At 47.7% G+C, this 26,095-nt stretch overlaps 1 protein-coding gene across 6 annotated transcripts; it reads right to left on the bottom strand.

Annotated features, from left to right (window-relative positions):
* Window positions 1-3,331: 3,331 nt before the first annotated feature.
* On the bottom strand, window positions 3,332-25,885 carry Otud3 (OTU deubiquitinase 3). 6 transcript variants are annotated; one of them, XM_035439472.1, is made up of 9 exons: window positions 25,545-25,666; window positions 25,145-25,431; window positions 21,128-21,276; window positions 17,137-17,249; window positions 13,281-13,403; window positions 10,240-10,371; window positions 9,541-9,637; window positions 8,933-9,117; window positions 3,332-7,841 (listed from the first exon to the last, which is right to left on the bottom strand). In XM_035439472.1, exons 3-9 carry the CDS (start codon window positions 21,189-21,191, stop codon window positions 7,665-7,667), a joined length of 891 nt encoding a protein of 296 aa, XP_035295363.1. In that variant the 5' UTR covers window positions 21,192-21,276; window positions 25,145-25,431; window positions 25,545-25,666; the 3' UTR covers window positions 3,332-7,664. The 6 variants fall into 6 exon arrangements, with proteins under 6 accessions (XP_035295363.1, XP_027255617.1, XP_035295364.1 ...); XM_027399816.2 differs by lacking the exon at window positions 25,145-25,431 and having other exon boundaries at window positions 25,531-25,882; XM_035439473.1 differs by lacking the exon at window positions 25,145-25,431 and having other exon boundaries at window positions 25,545-25,678.
* Between the last annotated feature and the right edge of the window lie 210 nt (window positions 25,886-26,095).

Raw genomic sequence — 26,095 nt, 5'->3', positions numbered from 1 at the left:
GCCTCCTGAGTGCCTGGGAGCCAGGCGGTGGTGGCACATGCCTTTAACCCTGGCAGTTAGGAGGCAGAGGCAGGTGGATCTCCAGTGCCCTAATTAAAGAGATAGAGAATTCTAAAAGCAATGTAGCTCCTTTGGTAGAGGGTTTGTCTACCACATAGGAAGTCCTGGGTTCAATCCCTGTATTGCATAAATCCTGCACTGCATAACTCCCAAGTCCTGGGATTAAAGGTGTGTGCTGAAGGGACCAGCTCCCTATTTCAGCAGCCATAACAGCTTGTCTGACCTTGTCTTAGTCACTAAGGTCAGATGCCTGCCCCTTTCGGCAGCCATAACAGCTGAACACGTGCTTGTCTGACCTTGTCCTAATTACTAGAAAGTCAGATGCCTGCCTCGTGGCAAGGAACCAATCAGAAGTTAGCTGGTGGCGCTATGCTTTACGGCTCTGGGTGTGCTTTATGGACAAGTGCACAGCAATGACGCGCAGAGCATAGCAACCACCCTGGGAGGGCCTATGGGCCATAACAACCAATTGGCCAATCAACACAGGGCAAGCCCTCCAAGCCTGGAGGCACACCAATTGTGAGCCTGTGCGTACCCCTGGACACTCCCCTTACGCTGCCCTACAAGATCTCTATGCAGCCGGTTCAAGCTGTCTTTGCTAGCCATCCGCCATGGCGGGTGGGTGAAAGACCCGAGCTAACATGGGGTTAGCTCATTAAATTACAATAAAGCCTCGTGCAGTTTGCAGCAAGCTCTCGAATCCGCCTGGTGATTGGGGTGACCTTGAACGTGGCCTGGGACCCCAGATACTTGAGTTTTCGGCGGTGTAACAGGGATGCCGGGTTACCAGTTACCTATGAGCCCATGTTTGGAGTCAGTGCCTCTTCGAAAAGGCAGTTTCTAAATGCCTGCTTCAGTTGGAACAATTTGTGGTAAGGGGCACCGTGCACATTTGGCCAATACGAGTCTGATTAAATACTGCATGGATTCACTTGACCAATCCCTTGGCTCCCTAGCATGGGAGCCAGAGCTCAAGTGGCTGCATATTTGAGAGCCATTAGTCTTCAATGCCTTTGAGCTGATGGCCCCAATGCAAACAGGTGAAACTGCCAGAAGAGATGGCTGGAAGTTCTCCTGGAGGGCTGCTACCTGCCACACCCCCAGAACACAATGCAGAGTGCACACACCCAACATGCAGCCCAGCTGGACCAAGCAAGTCTCCTCTCTAGACCTCACCCAGGAAGCACCGCACTGCTCTTCCAAGTAGCGTTTGACAAAATGTTTCTAGCCTCTCTCCCTCCAAACCTGCTGCGTACTCTAGGCAGGCCCTATGCTAAAAGCATGGTTTTCCCACTCAAGCTTGGTTTGTCCTGGTTCTTTGCTACTGAGTGCCTTCCCTATTTCTCTGTCTACTTCCCCTGACCTGTACAAATGCAAAGCTTCCCTTGATTTCTCTCAATTCCTGAGCCATCTGCTCGGCCCTTCTTTCGGTCACAGTTTGGTTTTGTGTTAGGGCTCCTTTGCTGTTTTGTTTTTGAGACAGGGCCTCATACAGCCCAGGCTAACCTTGAACTCCTGATTCTCCTCCACCTCCCAAGAGCTGGGATTATTCTACATGTACTCAATATCCCTTATATGATGCTGGAGATGGGACCTAGGGCTTCATGCTGTTATGCCCAAATTCTGAACCTCCAAATCAAGAGACCCATTCCAATCCAAAAGCAGAGTCTTTTATTATTTATCAAGTTAACTGTATTAACTAGGTTCCTCCTGTCCAACACAGCGGTTGGGACAGGAAGGACCTGGAGGGACTCAGGGGTGGGGGTGGGAACAAGGGGAGTGTCTGGGGCCTGCAACAGTCTCTGGATTGGTGCATTTCTGGGCTTCAGCGACCTGTCCTGAGTTGATTGGTCAGGAATGGTTGCTATGCTCAGAGGCCCTCCCAGTACAGTTGCTATGCTCTATATGCCAGCTAACTTCTGATTGGTTCCTTGCCATATGGAGGGTATCTGACCTCTTAGTGACTGGGGCAGGTCCATCAAGGTCAGAAGGCTGGAAACTCAGCAGCATGTGCTGAGTCAGAGGCCTACATCTTGCTGGGTTTTTTCTGCAGCCTGCTCTGGCTGCTAAAGCAGGGGGGCTAAAGCAGGGGGCTGGGTGAGGGTCTGGGCCCTTCAATGCTTGCGAGGCAAGCACACTACCAACTTCCCTGCATGTCCATATGTTCTCTTGGATCATAGTTTTGTGTCTGCTTTCATCCCTACTGTAAGCTGTAAGCTTTTGGAAAACAGGGTCCCGGTTACTTTCTAAGACTCAGAGAGTCAGTAATTGTAGGATGGATTCTCAGATGCGAGGATGGGTGAATGAAAAAACTTGAGGTAATTGGCCCCCATAAGCTCATGGGGAGTGGCACTACTAGGAGGTGTGGCTTTGTTGGAGATAGTGTGTCACTGTGGATGTGGGCTTGGGGTCTCATAGATGCTCAAGCCACGCCCAGTGAGACAGATCACTTACTATTGCCTTCTGATCAAGACGTAGCCAGCACCAAGTCTGCCTGCATGCCACCATACTCCCAGGCTCCATGCTCCTCACCATGATGATAGTGGACTATCTCTGAAACTGTAAGCAAGCCACTCCAATTAAATGTCCTCTTTATAAGAGTTGCTATAGTCATGGTGTCTCTTCACAACAACAGAGACTTTAAGACAGAACTGAATACAAAGGGAATACCCAAATTCCTATACCACAGAATCAGAGCAGTTTCAGATAAGGTACAAAGTGTTTCCTTCTGCAGAGCCAGAATCTACGAGGCAGCAGGACTAGTCTCCATCCTCTTCAACCAAAGCTCTTAGTCTGCATCAATGCGGTCTAGGTGGATATATTTTCCCAAGCAGCTCCAAAAAAACTGCACCAGAACAGGGCAATTTATGAATCCTGTTGATCAAGGCAAGTGTTCTGTACTTGCTGGTGGTATCCTGAAAGGGGTAACTCTTAAGGTGGCCGCTGACATGTTTTAAGGTGCAGGTAGGTCTTACAATGGTCTGCCCAGCCATGCAACAACCATACTCACCTGTATCCATGCTACCTTTGCTAGGTCCCAAATGACTACCCATCTAGAATTCCTAGTCTAAGCACCTCCAACCGCCCACACAAAGGTCTCTGAAAAGGACATTTGCCAGCATGCTTTCTTGGTCCCTCTCACTCACTCAAGTGGTGGTCGAATACTGGCGAGAACAATCCCAGACAAGGACGGACCTCAATGGTAGAGTGCATGCCTAGAACATTCCCAGGCAGTAAGCAAGCAAACAAACAAAAATAAACTGACCTGAACTTTGCTTTTAAACTAGAATTTATTGGTATACAAAGTCCATTTCAAAGATAAAGTGGCACGTCTTTGCGGCTTCTATTGCACCAAGTGTTGAAGATCAAAAACACAAAAACATTTGGTTCTTAAAACACTGCAAATAGCCAAGTACAGTACTTTGGTAAATAAAAAATAAAATGATTCAGATGAACACATCTGTGAAAACAGATAGTCTAGGGGAAATGGGCTCCAGACACTAGGAAATGGTTTTCTCACCTCTACACTCCATAGCTAAGGCAGACTTGCTAAGTCTATGGGTCATGACCCAAAGAGATCTTAGATCTCTCTAGACTAAAGCTAGTATAAGGACAGTGCAATTAGAAAGAGAAGGCAGATACACTGGCCCTTTCTAGGGCGATGGACAGACATCAGCACTCAGGATGGTGTGAGCATGACTCAAGGCCCTTGTCTCCCCTTCTCCTAGCTTAGTGCTTGGTGAGAGATGCTGAGAAGGTAACCTCCATGGAAAATGCACCCCAAGAATAGGAAGACTTGAAGAGCCCCACACCAGCAGGGCTTAGGTTTCAACAGAAGGCTGGTGGGGCTCAAACCACAGGAGAGGGCTGATGAGCTTCACTGATTGCCATAGTGGCTAACAGGACTGTGGGGATGCATGGCGGCCTGCAGGATGCTCGTCTGAGCCAGACCCCAAGGTTTCTTCCTGTGCTCAGGACAGAGCAAAAGGAGCCCTGGATCACAAGTCTGCCCTGCTTATGTAAAGTTACTGTGCCAGTGTGCAACTAGAGAGAGTGCCCTCTGCATGGCCACCGGCCTTCTCCAGTGACCGCGAAAAGGCCAACATTTCAACTGAACTATAAAACAAAGAGTGAGACTCTAAAAAAACCAACTGAAGAAAGAAACAGTCAGGTCTTTACCTGGGACAGACAGCCAGGCTATCACAGAACACAGCTTTCTCCTGAGCCTCACACCTTGCACTCCCACTTGGGACAGAGGCACGGTGATGCCTCCACTCAGCAGAAACCATCGACTGACCCCAGCAGTCAACTTCTAGAACCTAAACACAGAACCTAAATACACAGCTCAACTCAACTCAACAATGACCTTGGAAATGATAGCCTGCCTGCCAGAATAAGGGATGTGCTCCTGTAAAAGTGCCTCTTGGACTGCTGGGGGCAACGCTGGGCAAAAGCGACACCCAACCTTCAAGGGAAAGGAAGCAGGCAGCAGGTAAAGGCAAGGACAAGACTGAAGCCCTGCACCCGGCCTGGGCCTACAGGTCGGGGAGGTGAGAAACCGCATGCCCACATGTGGTTCAAGAAGGACTTTTGAGGCCGCAACTCTCGGGAGGCTCCTTCCCTTTTTGCTCACACCCTGCTCGGGGTGACTGAGTCCACTCTCTCTGGGGACCTGGGGTTCTTCTACTCAGCTGGATGTCTGAGCTGAACATTTCAGAGGTAAAATAAGGGCGCTCTGTGTTGTCCTGATAAAACCCAGGCAAACAGTCGTTTCTTAGAATGTGACGGACTTGAGCGCAGTGCACTGGCAAAGTCCACCTGACACTACAAGGTAACCCGAGCCACTGTCACTAGTCCTGCTCTGTTCCCCAGGGGAACAGGATGTTATGCCTGAGCTACAGAAAGGTTCCCCACAGAGCCCCACGCCAGCTGCCCTGCAAGGTCAGCCTCCTTCACTTACACAATCAAAATGGGGTTAGAAGTGTTTTCAGAGCTCACAGAAGAAGCTACAGGAAACCCTGGGGGACACTTCAGACTTTTCTTCCTGCCATAATCCCTGACCAGACTCTGATCCCCACCGGGAGATGCTCTGTTGAAACCCAAATGAATAAGTATTCTCAACCCAGTCTCCCAGGGGGCTGCACTATCAAGCCTGGGCTGTGTTGTTCTAATTCATCTGCCTCCAGTGCCAAGTGTTGCCATCATTTTTTTTTTTTTCTTATTTTGACCCTAAAAAATTATTCTTAAAATCTAGAAAATCCTTCACAGAGTTTATAAGGTCAGTGAACCACATGAAGTACTGTGGCTTTCCTTTGTGTCCTCAAGATGAGCTACCATGACTTTCTCAGGTAGCAGCCAAGACAGTCAGCTTCCCTCTGAGCACCTGGACCAGAGAGAGGAACAGTGTTAACTGTCACCACCCCAAAGTTCAATGTACCGGGTGGGCCTCACACTGGCTGCCAAGGAGGAAACCTCAGGTGCCCACTATACTAGCCATGCCTATAGACCACCTCAGTGAGACTGAGGCAGTGAGGACATTCCGAGCCTGAGCCGGACAACATGCTGAAGCTGGGTGCAGGCACCCCACTTCCAATAATTAGCACATTACAGAAACACACCAACTGAAAGTGGAAACTGTGGACAGTGACAAGAGAAAACTGCGTTGAAGAGACTGCCATTGTAATCAGGAAAGCATAGCCACCGCCTTCTGGAAGCAGATCACCCAGAACAAAATGACAATTTGTAAATAAAAGCACTCTTTAGCGACCTGACCTCCACAGCAGCTCTGACACCCGAGAGGCCCACACTGTCCTCAGCCAGGTAAACAGCAGCTCCTTGAGTGTCCAAGAGGCTGCTGACAACTAGCCACAGCTTGGGTCTTTAAGTACCAGGGATGGGCTTCCCACACACTAAGCAAGGGCTCTATCACCAAGCCTGCTCCCAACAGCCCCGCCACTTCTGACTTTCAACCCTGGGATTTGATAAACAATGCTAACCTTTCTGCAGAGACCTGGCATTCTGTGTTCAGGTAGTACAAAACAACGATCAGAGAGCTGCTATTCAGATGAGTTCAGCCAACCCAGACCCTGTCCCGGGTGACCACAGAGAACACTGGCTCCAGAGCCAGCCCCACTTCTATTACTTTGAGCACCACGGCCACTGTCTTCCCTTTTGGGAACTGAGGCATGAGTCTTCAACTGAGGAGGGAAAAAAAATGCCATGTAGTTTTCAAATCTGTACAATATTTCAATGCCCTGTACATAGGAAGTACAGGACAACAAAGAATTCATCTTTTGACTCAGCATTAGTCTGAATACTAGTTTCCCAGAAGACAGACTTCAGTCATGATTGTCCCCTATGTGTGATGGCTTAAAGTAAACATATAGCCTCACCTGGTGAACAGCACTTCTCCCTACTTGAGGGTGCCTCAGAACTGAGTCATTCAAAGGCCTCCAACAGTATAGGCCCTCTCCCTGGCCATCCAGCCCAGTCACAGACAGCCCCAGCCACTGCTGCACTGTTCCCAGTACTGAAAGAAAACACCAATAGCACATTACAAGATACTTCCCTTAGGTAGGGAGTGAAACAGGGCCTTTTATTCTAACCCTGGCTAGTCTGGAACTCACTGCATAGCCCAGGGTAGCCTCAGCCTTGCAGCAACCCTGCCTTGCTTGAGTGCTGGGATTCTATTTCATTTTCACATGTTAAGAAAATTTAGCAACCTGTAAGGTCAAGCGACCACTTATTTCTCTGTAGGCATCTTTCTGAGTCTAGCATATCAAAAAGAAAAACATAGTTACTTAAAATTCAACCTTGGAAAACTTTATAGACTCCATAGAACAAGTCTTCAGGTTCTACGGAGGAAAAACTCAAGAGCCTCCCCCCACCACCATTCAGCTATGGACTCAGGCCTGCACATCAGGGTTCAAAGGTCAAAGGTGTGCCTCAAGCAGCGCCACACCATCTCCTACCTGTTCAGAAAAACATGGCAAACTCCGCTGCACTGTGGAGCTCCCAGCAAAGCCCAGGCTCGCCCACAGCCAGGCACACGGCCCACACGGCTAGAGTGGGGAAGACAGCCACGCGCTGAGATGATACCAGAGACAGGAAGAAGGGAGATATAGTTGATGTCCCTGACTGCTGTGAGCCACCGACCCTGTCATACCACTGGCATGCCCAAATAACCTGGGTCAGAAACAAATCAGATCTCAACACCCTCTTGAGCTGGTAAACTAAGACGTGCACCCCTGCTTGAAAATGAGTGAGAAACAAAGGAAGTTGTCACTGTGGATTTCTAATGATTGTGCTGAACAACTTCAAGATAATTTACAGCAAACCCACCCACACATCACGGAAGAGCCTAGGATTGCCACACTCCAAAGGCTCCCTCCTCTCGACCCACCCTCGGCTCAGTACTTTCTTTGTGTTCCAGAAGGCAAATGGCTTCACCATACTGTCGCACAACAAAACACTGACAAAGCTAAGGACAAAAGAGGCAGCTTGAAGGAAGAACTCCTGTGGGCTTGTTCGTGGGCGCTGTCAGGACACCTGGCTGGGACGCCTGGTCTGCAGTGTTTGTCCTCCACCTCTCAGGGGCCTGAGAGTCAGATGTTGAGAGCAGCAAAGGTCTTCACCAAGGTAACCTGCGTGTTCACATCTGCTTCGCTTCTGCTGACGTCCCTGTGGCTGCTCCTGCTCTCCAGGGCTTTGTGGCGGTGCCTCTCCTCCTGCCGTTTCTTCTTCTCCAGTCGCTGTTGCTCCCTCCGCTGCTTGTTTGAAACCTGGAAGAGACAGTAGCTACATTACAAGAGTCACTGGTGCTGCGACATGAGGCGCTTGGCTGACTGAAGCACAGGCCCAGGATGCTTTCAGCAAGGACGGAGGAAACAGCCCAAGAGAGCACAAAGATGTCATAGCCACCATTGTTCAAATATACTTTGACATTTATGTTTCCTTGCTGAAGCATCAAGTAAAATCAATCCTCTTCATAAAACAACCCAAATACCCGCGAAGACAGTGTCCCAAGTCCAGCCACTGATGACAATGACACAAAGGGGCCTGGAGACACTTTCTCCATCATTTAAGACTCTAGATAGGGCTGGAGAGATGGCTCAGAGGTTAAGAGCACCGACTGCTCTTCCAGAGGTCCTGAGTTCAATTCCCAGCAAACACATGGTGGCTCACAATCATCTGTTATGAGACCTGGTGCCTTCTTCTGGTGTGCAGATATACATGGAAGCAGAATGCTGTACACATAATAAATAAATAAATAAAATCTTTTAAAAAAAAATCAGGCTTCAGCTAAGCCTGCAGGACTTAAAAAAAAAAAAAAAAAAAAAAAAAGACTCCAGATAATGGCAATAAAAAGTAGTTCCCAGATTGTGGCATCATTTTCTGCGCATTAGGTGGTAGTCTAGCTCACAACATCTGCCTTTAAGGTGAGTTTGAAACTGGATAAACTAATGACATCCCATCCACTTGTGGGAGCCGGGGCAGGGATGGAGGCGTACACCTGACAGCTTAGCAAGAGCCTGAAGCAGATCTAGAGAGACATGCCGCCCTCCGTTCCACCTGGGACACTATACAAGAAAACAAAGTTGTTTACTTCAGATGATGCAAAGACACCGCGCCCCTGACAGTCATGTCGGATAAAGGAGGAGGCAGCTAGGCATCCGCACAGAGGGCTACAGGCTGTTGTGACTATGGACAAGCAAAGTCTTCACTCTGCATCTTAGTATCCATCTGTGTGCCCGCCCCAGAAGCTCTACAAGAACTACTTTTACACATCAAGAAAAATGCACACTAGGGGGAAAAGCAACTTTCCACCCCACTACAGAATTCCCAGTGTCCTTGCCTCCCGACCACACCATACCTTTGGGATCTGGTTTTTATTTGCTTTGTTTTCTTCACTAGGTCTGGCCCGAGCCTTACTGTTTTCCGTATGGCCTTCATTTTCACCCTGATTTCCAAGGAGTGTGGAGCCGCTGCCTGTCTCCTGAGATGAAGGGTCACACTGCTTTGACACTTGGTCACTAGGCTCAAGGTTCTCCTTCACATCTTCCAAAGAAAGGCATTTTGTTAAAACCAAGAACCCAACAGTTACACAAAACAACTGCAGTTACATGATTACAAGATCACAGGGGTCCTCAGATGCCTGTCATTTACAAAGCCAGGTTCCTTGAGATGGAATCTCACTCTCCCGTCAACAGTCAGGAAGGCTGCAAAAAGCCTGTGAAGCCTCTGGCTGGCTCCAAGGTTCATAGCCAACTTCTGCCAGCAGTGTTTGTTTTCGTAGATGAACTTTTAAAGAGAATTTTTAGGGATAAAGCATTCATTTATATCCCAAATCTGACAAATGTTCACGGAGCTCAAGGGGGACAGACGGATAGTGTGGCCACTAGAGCACTTACAGAGACTGTGGACACCAGTTTGAGGCAGCGACTGCAGTAACACTCAAAGCTTATTTAGAAGTGGACTTACTGTTTCCTTTACCCTGGTTCATCTGAAGCATGGCGATTATTGCAGATTCAATATTGTAATTTTCAGCTTCCAGGTTCTGGACTATTAATTTAAAATCCTATTGAAGAAGCAGAGAGACATTTAGGTTCTGGATGTGTCCTGCCCCTGGGCTCTGCTTCATCAGCCTGATACACACAAACACAAGAGGAACTGACAAGGATCCAAGACCTTGTCCACTAAGAAATATCAATTCCAAACAAGGCCATCATGTGCAGTAGCCATTCCAATGCATTTATAAATAAACTCTTTTTATAAAGCTATACCTTTACTAGGGCAACTCTCTCTCTCGATTTTGAGCACTGACAGGTGAAACCCAGTGAACAAGGGAAATGAATTAACAGTTTTCCCTCTCGTGGGTCTCTGGCAAGCCAGCTCTGGCATGACAGTTCCTGCTATGTAGCATGCCTGGGGGGGAAGACACTAACTGAGGATCCAGCTGTGAGGCATGGGGGGCAAGGACACTAACTGAGGATCCAGCTGTGAGGCATGGGGGGGAGCTAACTGAGGATCCAGCTGTGAGACATGGGAAGGACACTAACTGAGGATCCAGCTGTGAGGCACAGCTGGGGGGAGAGGACACTGAGTATCCAGCTGTGAGGCATGGGGGGGGAACACTAACTGAGGACTCAGCTATGACACATTGGGGGGAAGGATACTAACTGAGCACCCAGTTGCATTGCCAACTTTCTGGACAGCATCTTCCACTTCATCTCTTGGGCCATCTTCAAAGTCCCCCCCTTTTATCTTGATCTTTTCTTTTTTATTTGCTCCATCTTGATGAAGTATCTGGAACTAAAAGAAACACAGCATAGGAACCATGGGCTCCAGCAAACTTCCCTCAGCTCTCTAACACAGAAAGACATCTGAACCACAAACCATGCAAACACAGGAGGAAGAATTCTAGAAACAACCTGACAAGAACAGCAGTGGCTAGATTCACCCACACTAAGACTCTGGGACGGCCCCGAGTACAGAAAGAAGAGCAGCAAGGCACCCTCAGTATTTGGACACAGTGCCTGGGCAACGATGTCCAAGTCTGGTGGCACATATTTGCCTCTGCTTGCTGAATACAGAAGATGGCCCCCATGTTCACACCTGCTGAACTACTGAACTTATAGTGCTAGCCTTGAAAACACAAGTGTCCAGCTCTCATCTGGTCTCTGAATTCTCTGTGATTATCAGCAAGCTCTGGGGCACATGACGGTGCTGACTCAACACACCTGTGGGGCACACCACACTCAGCCAATCCAAATGCTTAGGTAACACAGCTCATTTGGGGCCCAAGAGGCCTCTATGACAAAACCCAAGTCAGAAAACCAACGCCCCCTTTGACTACATAGCCACCATCTCCTTCTGCCTCCTAAGAATGGAGGGAGACATGCAATGGGCACTGACATTTCTGCACTAAGTGTCAGCAGAGCTCAGCCATGAGCAGTATATACGTGAGAGCCTCAACACAAAGTTACCTATTAAGAGACCTTAGTGGCTGGCAATGAGCAACCTTTCACACCTTCACAGCCCAGGAAGTCAGCCAAGAAACGTGCAAGATATAGGCTAATAGAAAAGTTATCTATGGCAGTGACCAACTAGAAAAAAGCTAAAGGAAATACCTGCAATTTCTCACAGAAGCTTACTTCCCTAATGTATAAAAAGTTCCTAAAAGCCGTTAAGACAACTCACTAAGACAAAGTGAACAAAGAAAATAAATATAGTTCACAAAAAAAGGAAGAATAGGTCTTAAATACAGGGAAAGGTGCACAACGTTCATGGCAAAATACTCACAAAAACTACAGGAAAGGAGCAGGAGAGATGGCTACAATAGCTGATGCCCAAAGTGAGTACAGTGTCAAAGATTTAGCACAAACCATTACAATCCGAATGTTGTTTTAAATGCAGTTTCCTTCTGTGTTGGGGGAAGGAAGGCAAATATGATCAGCTAAGAGCACTGGCTGCTCTTGCAGGGACCAGAGTTTGTTCCCAGCACCCACATGGTGGCTCACAACCACCAGCAATCAATCCAGCTCTAGTGGATCTGATGTCCTTCTCTGGACTCTAAGGCACCCATATGCACATACACACACTAACACAGTGTCACACCTAATAAACCTAAAGAAAAAAATCATTACGTAAAAACAAAAGTCTTTCCCCTAATCTGACAGATTAAAAACTTGATTTTCTTTTTTTAAGGATGTCAAGAGCCACACACCGCAATCAGGACCCTAGGACACTGACAGGAAGTGATATGGTAACATCTATCAAAACACCTTGATATACAAAGGCTCCTATGAATTTATCCTAAAGAAAGGAGGTACATATATAAGACACTACGCATTGTTGCCTCTAACACAGGCTCAAAGGAGGCATCTAAGAGGGTGTTAAGAGACTGGCTAACAGGTTGTAATGGACCCACACAGCAGAATATCAGGCAGCCTTCAAAACAGATCCAGGAAGGCTTCTGTGTACTGCCAGGAATTAAACTCCAAGACACATTAAATATAAAGACCACTGTGCATGAAGGCTCTGAGCACTCACTTGGGCTGAAGGAAGGGTAACAATTAGCATCGTGGGCTGAGGATGGCTCTGTCATCCCGAGGACTCCCTGTGCAGCCAGAGGACCTGACTTTGGATCCTAGCAATAAGCTAAGCATGGCCGGGGGTACACCTGCAACTTGGTGCTGTGGAGCTTGGAGACAGGAGGATCACTGGGTCATGACAGCTATAGTCTAGCCAAAAAACAAACAAAACCCCAAGCAAGTTTCAGAATCAAAGAGAGAACCTGTCTCAAAAGAATATGGCAGAGTTGATAGGACAACAGTGCCCTCCTCTGGCTTCTGTGTGTACACACAGGCATGCACACCATATACTCATATGCACATAAACCACACACTCGAACACACACACAAAGAGGAGCAGAAAACAAAGCTATATAGATAATACAATCTCATCCATCCTTGAAGCACTAAATGACTAACATGAAATCCACTGAGAAGGGAACAACAAAATTTGAATCCATGCAGCTACTTCTATGTGCTTTTTACTTTTTTTTTTAACCCCTTGTATAGTTTCCAATTCTCACATAATGGGCATGGACTGATTTTTAAGCATAAAATTAAATTTTTTTTTGATTTTTCAAGACAGGGTTTCTCTGTAGCTTTGGAGGTCATCCTGGAACTCGCTCTGTAGACCAGGCTGGCCTTGAACTCACAGAGATCCACCTGCCTCTGCTTCCCGAGTGCTGGGATTAAAGGTGTGTGCCACCATCGCCTGGCTCACATAAAATTAATTTTAAAAATTCAGACTGTGTATGCATCTAAGCATAGGTGCTACTGGAGGAAGGTAAAGGGACAACAAGCAATTGTCTCTCCCCTCACTAAAAAAGAAATACAAAATACATTTAGGTTTATACATTTATGAGCGTGTGTACACTCATGCCATGACCTCGTGTACATGTCTGAAGACATCTTGTGAGAACTGGTTCTTTTCTTCCACTATGTGGGTTCCTAGGATGGAACCCAAATCGTCAGGCTAGGCAGCCAATGCTTCTGTTGGCTAAAATATTTTAGCAGTCAGAGCCACAGCTCCCCAACAGGGACTTTTCATTAACAGCAACAACAGCTGGTCCCTGGTGTTCAGCTCCAAGACACGGCTCTGGAGTAGCTTCCTACAGGTCTGAAAGCAGAAGGAACTAGGGCTTCACTCACATCGGTCTGCAGATGGGCCGGCGCTTCTGAGTTGTCATTGATCCTCCGAACACTGTCGTAGTGTTCACCATACCGGTAGGCGATGTGTAGCTCCCTCACACTGCTTTTGTCCGTGCCTCGAATCTGCAGACACAGAGAGGAGCTACAAGGTGTGGGCCTGTGGGGACTCTGGGCCCTGACCAGAAAGCCAGGCCAGTAAGCCCTATACAGACAGACTGGGAGTCTGGCTAGGACATGCCACCGGTCTCTGGGCTGTCGTGCAGCCTTGCAGGCTTCCATGTGTCTATGTAACATTTGCCAATATGCAAGTGAATCCATATGGAATGACTAACAAGCCACAGGCAGGCCTGCAATGAAGTCAGATAAAACTATAAACACCTGGCCTCTCGAGTGCACAGGCGCCTTCTAACGGGAAGACCCTGCAGTAGCCCAGATTTGTTGAGCCGGAAGCTCAAATAGATGGAGGATTATCATTGGAAAAAGACGTAAAATGCCAAGTATAAAGTTTCTAGATCCTCTTGAAGACCTTAAAATGGAACCATACCATACAAAAATGGCCTGGTATGGCTTGTTAGCTATAATAAATTCACCTCCCCTTTCCAATCACACATGAAACTTAGAGGCAGCAACAACCTCAAAACCTAACACTTGCACAGTTCTAAGACAAAATTCCACAGAGTAAACCTGCACTAGCACACCACACAGCCCTGCACACCTCACCTTGCAGCCCTGGGCCTTGTCCACACTGCCCTGCACACCTCACCTTGCAGCCCTGGGCACTGGATACAGGATGTTACATCCCAACATGCCTTGGGACACAAGAATTGACTCCCTAAAAATCAGGCAAAAAAGGCATCTAAAACTTTTTAAATGCTGGGCTGGGTAGATTCCCTCCAAAACACCCATGCAACAGAAACTAAAATAATTCTGATTTTACCCCTAGGTAACTTTCTTCCCTTAAAATTCTAAAACATCAGTCCTCTTTATTTTCACTAAAAGTCCCAAGTAATCTGAGACGACCATTAACTTAATATTCAAGATTCAAAACAGCAAGTCAGCCAGGTGTGGTGGCACACACCTTTAATCCCAACGCTCGGGAGGCAGAGGCAGGCGGATCTCTTGAGTTTGAGGCTAGCCTGGTCTACAGAGTGAGTTCCAGAACTACACAGAAAAATGAAAAACAAAACAAAACAAAACAAACAAAAAACCCCAAAACAAAAACAAAACAACAAAAACCAACTGCCCAAAACAAGAAAAAACAAACAACAAAAACCCACAAAACAGCAAGCCACAGGACAAGTAGGCATCCCACAGATGCACGCAGGAAGTGCAAAAGCTTCTACAGTAGACTGTCTAGGTCTGGACACAGTCCAGAAGGACACGTGACACAGCAGCACCACTGCCTCCCAGAAAGGACACTGAGAGAGGAAATGTCCTACTTTGTCCTCACATGACAAAGTCCCTACAGCATTCACATATTTAGTAACAACATGTGGATATTATGAATAGAAAACCAACTACAACAGTCACCAAAATTATTAGGCTCACACCTAACAGGCCTGTCACTGGCTACATAATACATGGAAACCGCTCACAGGCTTGCACGCCAATGCAGGAGACAATGTAGGTTTCAGTATCCACGTTGAGTCTGAGCCAATTCATCATTAATACAAGAGCTCGAAACAATGACTGTACCCCCAGGCAGGGCACATCCAATGGGATAAATCTGCTGTAAGTATATACTTCCACTGTTTTATAAGTGATAAACCAGGGCACTACAGAAATAGATTTGAAAAAATGTTAAGAATGAGGCAATTAAGAATCATAACAGTTATCTTTAGATAAGTAGTGATGGCTACCTCGCTGACGGGTTTCTCCTTCTAGATCAGGTTCCTCACACCGTATACTCAAGTATCCTGACAATTCCACTGCCGGCAAAGGCTACTAACAAACGCCTGGACCTGGAAGGGTAACCGTGTTCTTGGCCAGTAGATCACTCTTAAGAGCACCCACTCAACACAGGGTCCTCTCCCTGCCATCTAGCCACACTGGACAAGGAGATGGATCCTGTTTCCTTCCTGCTCACCACATCCTTGGGCAGATGCTCTCACCAGCCCCGCCATCATCTACTTCACTTTGTCCTATATAACTCTGTTCAAAGGACACTAACAGATACAAAAGGCTGAAGACTTCCATTTATGAGACAGAAAAGTACAACTAAAAAGAAAGAAATGAAAACAGTAGCTACCAGAGGTTGGGAAGGAGATGAGTGGGTAGTGTGGCCCAGGGCAGGCACTAACTTCTTGGTAAAGTGGAGCTATTCCATATGTTGGTGGTGGTGTTATACGTACATCAAAACATAGATGTAAGCCAGAAAAGGGTGAATTTCTGGCATGTATAATTTATATTTCTAAAAAGTGGGCAGGCCACAACTTAGGGAATTACAAAGGGGTGCGTGCAGGCAGCACTCGAAGAAAAGATGTCATTACCTTTAAGTAATGCATGCATACGAAGGTAGGTGTTTGTGTGTGTGTGTGTGTGTGTGTGTGTGTGTGTGAATTCGCATACATGTGTTTAAAATGTATTGTAAAAACATGTGATATGTACCCCCAATCATATGCCCAAGTGTGGGTGAATGGAAGGACACACACTAAAAATGTTAACAGTCATGGGAGGTGGGAGAGGAGGGGAGGGAGAAGGGATTGACATGTGAAGCAGGCTTGTTTCTAATTTAAACTAATAAAAAAAAAAATTTCTTGGGAAAAAAAAAAATTAACAGTCCTAATTCCAGTCAGTGTGACTCTGGTGGCCCTCACCCGCCTCTGGGGGCTTTTCTCAATTTCCCAGATGTTCTTCAATTAAAAGGTTTTAACTTTCTAAACAAAAAAAGTTCAAGATGGTGACACAGAGCAAAGGGTCAGTGAAAGCAAATGTCCAGTGTGTGGAGCTGAGCCAGAGTCACACAAAGCCCTCTGAATTCTGAGAGAACGAACAAGGGAGCAGGGTGTGCACTCAGTCAGCGGCCTCTGATCACCTGTGCTCTAGGACATTTGGTTTGATGGACCAACAGATGAGGTTAATGTAGGAGACAGAGAGAAGGAGTTGAATGGGCAGATACTTCAGGGAGGACTGTCTGGCTTCACAACTGTCTCAGTCTGGAGCAAACATTTGCTATAAAATTTTTATTGTAGCTGGGCATTAGTGGCGCACGCCTGTAATTCCAGCACTCAGGAGGCAGGGGCAGGTGGATCTCTGTGAGTTCGAGACCAGCCTGGTTTACAAGAGCTAGTTCCAGGACAGCCTCCAAAGCCACAAAGAAACCCTGTCTTGAACCTCCCCCACCAAAAACAAACAAGCAAACAAAAAATATTGTAGAAAAAAGCAAAATGCAGAAATAAAGCTGAATAAAAACTAAAAAATAAAGCACTCTACTGTTGGAAAAACCCTTTTTAGTCATTATGGTGAACATAGTCACTATCAAGGATTTTATGACACTTCTCTACTCCTAATTAAAAACACACACATAGGAACTGCTGGAGAACGGGCATACTTCAAAACTACAAATTGTGTGTACTAAACATCGATATACTAAGATAGTTTAATAAGACTATCTGAAGCAGTTCCACATTAGTTTCTGTCCCCAAATCACCCACTTAGCTGACTGTTGAATAATACCCCAGGATCATAAAATATTTCTCACTCACACTCCAGACTCCATTTACACCCAGCACAGGGGTTAGTTCCAAATCACAAGATTCCTGTCTTTGGTTAGCTCATGATCCAAACTATTCTTAGGAATTCAGCATCACAGGTCAAGCCCCATCATCTTAAGGACATTCCTAAACAGGTGACCTACCTGCCACAAAGGGGCATTAAGCTGATGGATCACCACATTCAACTGATGGTTTCTTGCAAAGGCTACAATTGCATCATTGCCAGCAAAAGTACCAGGCTTTGACAAACTGGCCACTGCATGGAAACAGGAAAGAAAAATGAAGTCTTTATGATGAAAAGTGCAAATGAAACATGGTTGGTATTTCATGTAGCTGGAAGCTGTGAGAAGCACGGCCACGCATCTGCAAAGGCCTCCAGCTGTCAGTCTAGAGAGCTACAAGTGAACAACACGCAGACTGCACTGGGTTCCCATCATGGGGGGGGAGGGGGGCTGATTAACTCCTTCAGTAAATGCCGCGTGTCTGCCCAGCTGCATGACACACATGGCGTGCACAACAACAGACAGAGAAACGGCAACAACTCACACTAACGGATGCATGCATGCGTCAAGTGGCGCTGATAATTTCTCAGAAATCATCACTTCTGATCATCAGAGCAGTGCTCGGAAAACTCTCACACTCGCCACCAGACAGAGGAACAAATGGAGGTGAGGACAGCTAACAGTGGCCTGAGGCCACAGAGTCTGAACTCGGTGAGCTGAGCTTTCACCCCAGCAGCTGACTACACAGCCCTGGCTTGTGGCCACTCTGTCACTCTGCCCTGGAGAAGACTACAATCAGAATAATATGGACAATGTAGACAACCAGTGCTTCAGGAAAGGGCTGATCGGGCCTTTACTCCAGGCTCCCGGAAAGTAACTGACAAAGCAGAAGGGCAAGTCTCTCTCTTTAATGATGGGCCCTAGACTACAGCTGCCAACAAACTATACAGCAGCTACATGCTACCACAAAAAGAAATAGAGAAATAGCCAAAAACAACAACAAACCCAAAGACAAACTCTGGACTCTGAAGCTGCAGTGAGGTCCCCTGCTGACAGCACTATGTGTACTGTCATAGAAATGCCAAGCACATAAAACTTCCCGAAGACAAAGAAGCACTGTGCTTGGAACCTTCTGAGACTGGACTGTGCTGGACCGAGTCTTCCCCTCTAGCTAACTTTGGTCGTTCCCTTAACCACCGCTGTCACAATCGCTCCTGTGAATGTGGGGTAGTGTCAGAGACGAGGGAAATCCTGCACAGCAGTGCTCATATCCTAACTTCATGTCAGAAACATAAAGGTGTGAGTGTGTACACCCACAGGGAAGGGGAGGGATGAGGTGTGTCAGATAAGCTGTCAGGCTGATACTACTCAACTGATGCTCCATGGCCAAGGAGGAATTGAAAAGAGCAATGAATTATATTCCAAACAACAAGACAGACTATGGACTATAGTGTACCACAGGAACCTGGACTGCAGAGACAGAGGGAGAAAATATAGTGAAAAACAGAGGAGAGAAATTAAAAACCAGAGATCATGAAAGGATAAAATAGCAGGCTGAGCCCTCAGGTCAACAACAGATTTTGGAGGAAAAAAAAACAAAAACAAAAAAACTTGGGTCACACTCTAACTATGACTTAGAACAGACTGAAGAGATCAAGGGGCCACACTGCACTGAGGGCTCCTGGTGAAATGGCTGCCACACCCGAGTTCAGAAGTGATGTTCTAGTTTCACTCTATTGTTTCAACAAACACCATGGCCAAAAGCAACGTGGAGGAGAGTACTTATTTCATCTTACATTTCCAGGTCAGTCAGTAACGGAAGAAACCTAGAGGCAGGCTCAGCAAAAAAAGTTGCTTGCTGGCTTGTCTCTGGTTCATAAGCCTATGCTTAGCTAGCTCTCTCACGCAGTTCAGGACCACCAGCGTAGGCATGGTGCCGCCCACAGTGGGCTGAGCCCTCCTACATCAATTAGCAATCAAGACAATTCCCAACAGACATGTCCACAGGCCAATGTGATCTAGGCAATCCCTCAATTGAGGTTAGAAGAAGCCTCTGTTCAAGGTGACTCTAGGTTGTGTCAAGGCACAGTAAAAACTGACCACACAAGTGGTAAGAGGAAGAGGAAACTGCTGAGGAAAAGGGCCAAGAGACAATGGACCAGTAAGCGAGGACAGGGAGATGAGGCATTACCAACAGCTCAAGTTCTGATCCAGGTTTGGTACAGATGTGGAGAGGTGGCGTGGATTCTACAGAACCACAGGCTAGAAGACGAAAATAATCCTGAAGGCAGAGCCAAGGGCAAAGGTCACTAGGCCCTCACCAGTTACATGAGACATCCGCTTATTAAACCAGCAAATCCTATATGAATACCCCCAAATGTCAGGTGTGACTGAATCCGGAACAAAGGCCCAATACCTTGTCCCTGAGAAACTTACAGAGTACTAGGGCAGACAGACATTCAAAACTGGTAACTGGTTAAGAGATCAAGACAATGGGTCCAAGGACTCGCAGGCTCCCTGCTGTTGTTCATTTCTGCTCTGGCAGTCACAGCCACACCTCGTCTCTTTGATGCTCACACTTTTATACAGCAACACTCGGCCATGCAGTGAGATTTCAAGAAAACACCTTTCCACTGCACAACTAAAGTGACATCACACTGGAACCGAAGCTCTGAGCTCCTGTCCTGATACATGGATGCAGCCCAAGCTCACTACATGACCTTCCTAAAGGTGTTCAAGTGGAATTCAGACCGTAAATTTCATCCAAAGTAACACTGAAAAATGACAAGATTCTTTTATTTATTTTCTTCTACGCAGGCTGGCTTCGGACTTCTGATCCTCCTTCCTCGGCCTCCTGAGTGCTAGGGCAAGTGTGCACTAGCACACTCAGCAACATGACTCATTTTAAACAGCACAAAGCTCCAAAATCTGCCCACACACACACACACCTGTAAAATGCTAACGCTGAAACTGTCTGCTTGAAAAATGACCCTAAGAAGAGGGCCACCAGAGCTCAGTAACAGGTACAGACTATCCCCCAGGGCTACATGTGCCCATTCCCAGTGAGGACACTGACAGTGTCCTCAGGCATGTCCCTCCCTCTGTCCTCCATGCTTGGAGCTATTCTAAAGCAGGACCTTCAGAACCACCCTGGTCTCCTCGCCTGAGTAAACTACTCCACCAACTGCTCTGGAACTGGCTCTTCACACCCCTCTCAGAACTGCCAACACGGAGAGCCTCCTCACCAAACAACCTCCCTTCCCAACCTTGCTCCCTCCCCTCCATTCTCAATGTGATCCAACACTGTCATCAAAACAGAGACTATGCTCATGCTGCCTTGTCCTGGTAAGGCACAGATGTCGGCCTTGGGGTGGAGATGCTGTTTGTGGGTGGGGCTGCAGCTCAGCTGGGAGATCACTTGCTCAGCATGCAAGAGGCCATGAGTTGCATCCCTGGACCACATAAACTGGGTGTGGTGGCATGTGGAACACTTAGGAGGATCAAAGGTCAGGCTTCATACACACCCAAAACTAAGGTACTAACACATTTATGTTTTAAAGATACCATTTTCAAAAAGGATGGGGTGGGTGTGTTTAGGTTTTTGGTGAGATGTTAACATGGGCTTGCTGATCTTTTTTCTAGTTATAATACATGATTATTTAAAAATTAAAAAAAAATCTACAGAAGACAATTAAAACTATCCATAGTTCCATCATCCCCAGACAGCTAACTTAAGAATTTAATTTTGTTATCTAAATTAATTTATCTAAATTGTTATCTAAATTAATCTTCTAGAAGGATAAAAAATCCTTCCAGATAGGTGCTTTATTATCTTCTATTTATAAAAATGTAAAGGGCAAGAAAGAACCCATAGGTGCTACTATCTTCCCAGACCTCTACTGTTTCCATGCACAGTTTAAAAAGCAGACTCCCTCTGTGTACACTCTTACAGCTAATTTCCCCATCCCACTGGTAGGAGGTCACAAACACAGAGCCCGGTCAATTACCATTACCTCCTTTTTCTTTTTTTTTGGTGGGTGGGGGGGTAAGGATCAAGTCAGGGGGCAGGGTGCTGGTGGGCTGGTTACCCAGCAAGGCTCCAGAAGGACCCAGGGTCCCACAGTGCACCTACCATGCTTCTCAAAAGGAATGTCGTCTTCCACAAAGGGCTCGAAATCTTCCCGCTGCCTTATCATATAGTCAACCGTCTCTTGTCGGTGCTTGAGATGGTTCCGGGAATGACCCTCCAACTGGTCACCCAAGGCTCTGAACAGGCAATTGCTGTCAAAACAGAGGTGCTGGTCAACGCCTTTCAAAACCGACTTAGCTCGTGAAGCACGGTGTCTCACGCCTGGCTGTCCTCGGAAGTCTCTCCTCAGGAGAGGGGACACCTCAGTTTGGCAGATCACCCACTTGAGAGACAGCAAACAAGGATTCCCGTCCTGCTTACCAGTTGGCAAAAGTTCAAAGCAAATATCAAATTACTCGAGGCCTCAGTTGGTTCAGTGGTGGAGCTGGTCAGTTCCTTGGTAAAGGATGTAGACCTCACAAACTATTCCAGGCCTAAGGTCTAAAACTCCCAGACCCCTTCCAAAATGACATCACACCTATCGATAACTTTCTGAGCCAAGCTTTACAAAAACCACCCAGCTAGGACATCTGTCATTCAGTACTCAAGAGACAGCAGCTTGTCAAGCTGATAAAACAAACTGAAATCTGTGCCATGTCCAGGAGCTAAGAATGCAGTGGTGAAAGCCGAGGAGGAAGCACCTGGACACAGTTATACCAGAGAAAGACAGGACCCCCTGCCTGCTCATCTTGTCCCAGGGAACAACAATGCCATTGTTAAGCATCATGTTTGGTTCCTAAAATTAAAATGCCAGTACCAGGGCTAGCAATATAGTTAGTGGTAAAGTGTTGGGCCCAAGATGCAAACCTGGGCAACCCAGCTCTAGTCCTGACTCTCCCAGACATTACCAAAATATTAGCCATAGTTATCCCATGCGCAAGTAGTACGTTTTTCTTCTGCTGCTTTGAGCCCACTAACAAGTCAAAAAACACTACAATTACTTGTTTCTCTGATGGGGTTACAAGGCAGCAGCAACACAGGAAACATAACAAACACTATAGTGACCCAGGTTCCCTTAGGAAACCCTGTAACCACATTGCAGATGCCACTGAGAACAAAACCATGGCCCTTAGGGCCTCTAGGAGACCCAGCTGTTTGCGGAGTTCACACTCTCACCACTGCAGGGCACTGCTCAGTGCCCACACTATCAGCACCTGGGGTCATTCTGTGCTGCAAGGAATGTTGGGCTTACTGCCAGTCCTTGGGAACACCCTTAGCCTCTGCCCCCCAGGTGCCAGGACCACACCACCTCCCTCCTCACCAGATGTGACAACCAACAATGTCTCCAGACAGTTCCAATTGTCCCCTGAGAGGCAAAACCATCCCTACTTGAGAACCATTGCGCTTTAGGGATACACAGATGTGTAAGGTCCTACATTTGAGTTCAGAAAAACAACCAATTACAGAATGCTACAAGGCACTTGCTGATAGCAACGCACCATCTTAGGCCATTCAAACTGTAATCAGGCCAGGACAGAAACAGTGGAAACTCATCATTACTGTATTTTAACCTAATACTACACAACAAATGTTAATACATTAAAAAAAAAAAAAATCTGTTAGCTGGGTGGCGGTGGTAGTACATGCCTTTAATTCTGGGAGACAGAGGCAGTTGGATCTCCGAATTTAAGCCCAGTCTGGTCCACACAAGAGTTCCAGGACAGCCAGGGTTACACAGAGAAACTGTCTCAAAAAACAAAACAACAACCAAAAAACAAAACAAAACAAAACAAAAAAACAAAAACAAAAAAAACCAACAACAAAAAAAACAAACAAATCTTGTTGATACTTCCCAGACACTGCAATAATGAATGACAGCAGAGCCAGCCAGTCCTCAAATGCCACCCAAGCAAAGACCAGTCAGTATACAGCAGGTTAGTTTCAAGAACTACCTAACACTGCCAAAGAACACACTGGGAAGTAAGCTAGCCTCTGCCCCTCACCTCCCAACACTACTACTCCTAGTAAACTGCGCTCCCATTCCACCCCAAAACTGGTGGAACTATCAGATATGGGCGTTCCAGGCCTTCCAACTGGCACTCTTCGGGGACTGTTCTCTTGGCAAACCCTATTGCTCCTTCTTGAATGGCTCAAGCATGGCTTCTTCTGAGAGGCATCTTGCACATGGAAGTAAGTCACTGACTATTTGCTGTCGGAATCAGAAAGGGTCTTCCTAGACATTTCAAGGCATTTTTAGCCACTTCCTTCTCAGCAACACCACTATGATCAGTTACTAATGTTCATCAAACTGCTTTCCCCCACAGCAACTGTTCCCCAAGTAAATTAAATTCTTGAGACCCTTTCTTTCATGGTGTCCATACATTCAAAACAAAGACCTTCATCTTCTTCATTCTCATTGTCTCATAAGAATACAGTAGTTTCCAAGAGGCTACCAACTCCCTGGGCATGGTGGCGCACGCCTTTAATCCCACCACTCAGGAGGCAGAAGCAGGCAGATCTCTGTGAGTTCGAGGCCAGCCTGGTCTACAGAGCAAGTCCTCAGGACTCTCACTCTGGACTCTGGATTGCGGTTCATGAGCAACTGTGAAGTATCTACTTCCCCTCCTCCACTACCCGCCCCCAGCCTATTGACATAGAGAAACCATGCTGCCTGACAGACACAATCCAACCATTTGCAGGACAGCCCCACCTGGGTCCACTGCATTCAACTAATGCTTTTCGTTTGGTTTGGTTTGGTTTGGTTTGGTTTTCAAGACAGAGTTTCACTGTGTAACAACCCCAGCTCGATTTGCAGAGTAGGCTGGCTTCCAATTCAGTAAAGATCTGTCTGCCTCTGCCTCCCCAGAGGTGGGATTAAAGGCATGCGCCACCCCAGGCTTCAAATTGATGCCTTGATGTCTACAGCAGTGTCTCTGCTTCTGCTAGAGCTAGGTAGGTGGCCTCCCTGGATACTTTTTATCTCTTCATTCAGGAAAAAAGAAAAAAATAAGCCAGAGGTGGTGGCACACACTTTTAATCCCAGCACTGGGGAGGCGGGGGCAAGTGGTTCTCTGTGAGTTCAAGGACAGCCTGGTCTACAGAGCAAGTGCCAGGACAGCCAGGGTTACACAGAGAAACCCTGTCTCGAGCAGGAGGAAATGTTCTGAATGCCTTCTATGTGGTGGCTGAATGTAATTAAGATCTAAATGCAACTTAAGCAAAAACACCTACTAGGCAGGGCCAGGCGTTGGTGGCGCACGCCTTTAATCCCAGCACTCCGGAGGCAGAGGCAGGTGGATCTCTGTGAGTTTGAGACCAGCCTGGTCTACAAGAGCTAGGGCCAGGACAGCCTCCAAAGCCACAGAGAAACCCTGCCTCACCCCCCGACCCTGACCCCAAAAACAAACAAACAAAAATCTAGGCAGAAAGGTGTACCCAACTCTGTGAACACAGCAAAACTCAATTTGCCGAAGCTCTGAAGACAGGAAAGATAAACAGGGCTTGCTGATTAAGTCTTGATCAATAATCTTCAGGGCAGTGTGAAATGAAAACACTTCCTGCGGTGGGCAGAAGCGCACACCTTTAATTCCAGCAGGCGGCTGTGAGTTTAAGGGTAACTTGGTCTACACAGGGGGTTCCATGCCAGCTGAGACTACATAGTGAGAAAGAAAAGAAGCCGGAACAAATAAAGAAAAAAAATCTTTCTTTAGAATTCTTTCTCCCACCTTTTCTAAGGCTCTCGAAGTTTCTTTGGCTCTCTTTCTTTTTTGAAACCCTCTCACTCTGACAGAGCCTAAGTTGACCTCAACCTCATAGCAACCCCACTGCCTCAGTGCTTGCTAGCATTACAAACCAGAGCCACCAAACCTGGCTTATGCGCCTTAGCGATATCCACTCTTTCAGCAGCTCAACCTGACCACTCACGGAAGAGAAAACACTAACAGCGTCTCTGGCAACATCTGGCAACCAGGCTTCCTCGGACCTGCTAACCCTTCCTCTCCGCGTCTCTTTACCCTTTTCCTTCTCTCTCCCCACGCTCCTGGACCCACGTTCGTTTTCCCATAAGTTCCTTCCCCTTACCTTCCACCGTTCCCTCTTTCCAGCCGCTAGCAGTGTTACCGGATTACGAGAAACAGCTGGCCAGGGATTCTCGGGCAATGGGTAAAGGCCTTTTGCTTAGGGAACCCAAGGCGTAGGAAGATGCCTTCAGCATCTTCTCGGTCCTCATCACCCCAGTGCAGAAGGGAGCGAGGGCGCCCAGGAGGTCCAGCGTGACACCGGGAGGGACCCAGGTCCCTTCCCATTCGGCTTCACGACAGGTGCGCTTCGAGGTCACTTCTCAAACCGGCCGCGGGTCCTCGGGGCACCTGCGAGCAGCGTTCCACCAGGCCCGATCCCTGCCTCCCTCGTGGCGACCGACCCTGCGCATCCCCAACGCCACCTCCCGCACCCCCGGCCCGCCTCACCCGTCCCCCGGCACCTCCCGCAGCTTCAGCCCCAGGGCCTGCAGCTGGTTGGCGAAGCTCACAAACTCTTCCTCGCAGCAGCTGCCGCCCGCCTCGGGCCGGTTCCTCCGCTCCTTGACCAGTGCCCGGCGCGCCGCCCGCTCGTCCCGCTTGCGCTCCGCCTCGGCTCTGCGGCCGCCGCTGCCCGGCCGGCTCCTCGCTGCCTGCTTTCGGGACATGGCTGCGGCACACGGCCCGCCGCTTAAGGAGCCGGAGCCGGAGCCGGAGCCGGAGCCGCAGAGCCCCGGGCCGCAGCCTCTGCCGGCTACCCAGCGCAGCGGCGCATGGGGGAGGGCCCCCGGGCGACGGCGACACGGCCACTGCGCCGGCGCGGTCGCTTGGCACCCGGGTCACGTGGCGGTAGCCCCGCCCTCCGGAGGGCTGAACCGGCAGACACCATAGAGAGAACGCTAGGAGAGCTAGAGAGGCACCTGTCTTGGTTGGCTCTCTTCTGCCCCCTCGTGGTAGGTTGTGCTCGGTGAGGAACAGGTGGGACCTAACAGGAAAGGTCAAGGACAGACGACAG

This window comes from Cricetulus griseus, chromosome 2, assembly GCF_003668045.3.
Source record: "Cricetulus griseus strain 17A/GY chromosome 2, alternate assembly CriGri-PICRH-1.0, whole genome shotgun sequence".
NCBI lineage: Eukaryota > Metazoa > Chordata > Mammalia > Rodentia > Cricetidae > Cricetulus > Cricetulus griseus.
Note: the sequence above shows the minus strand (reverse complement) of the source record. Positions and strands in the feature narration are given on the sequence as shown.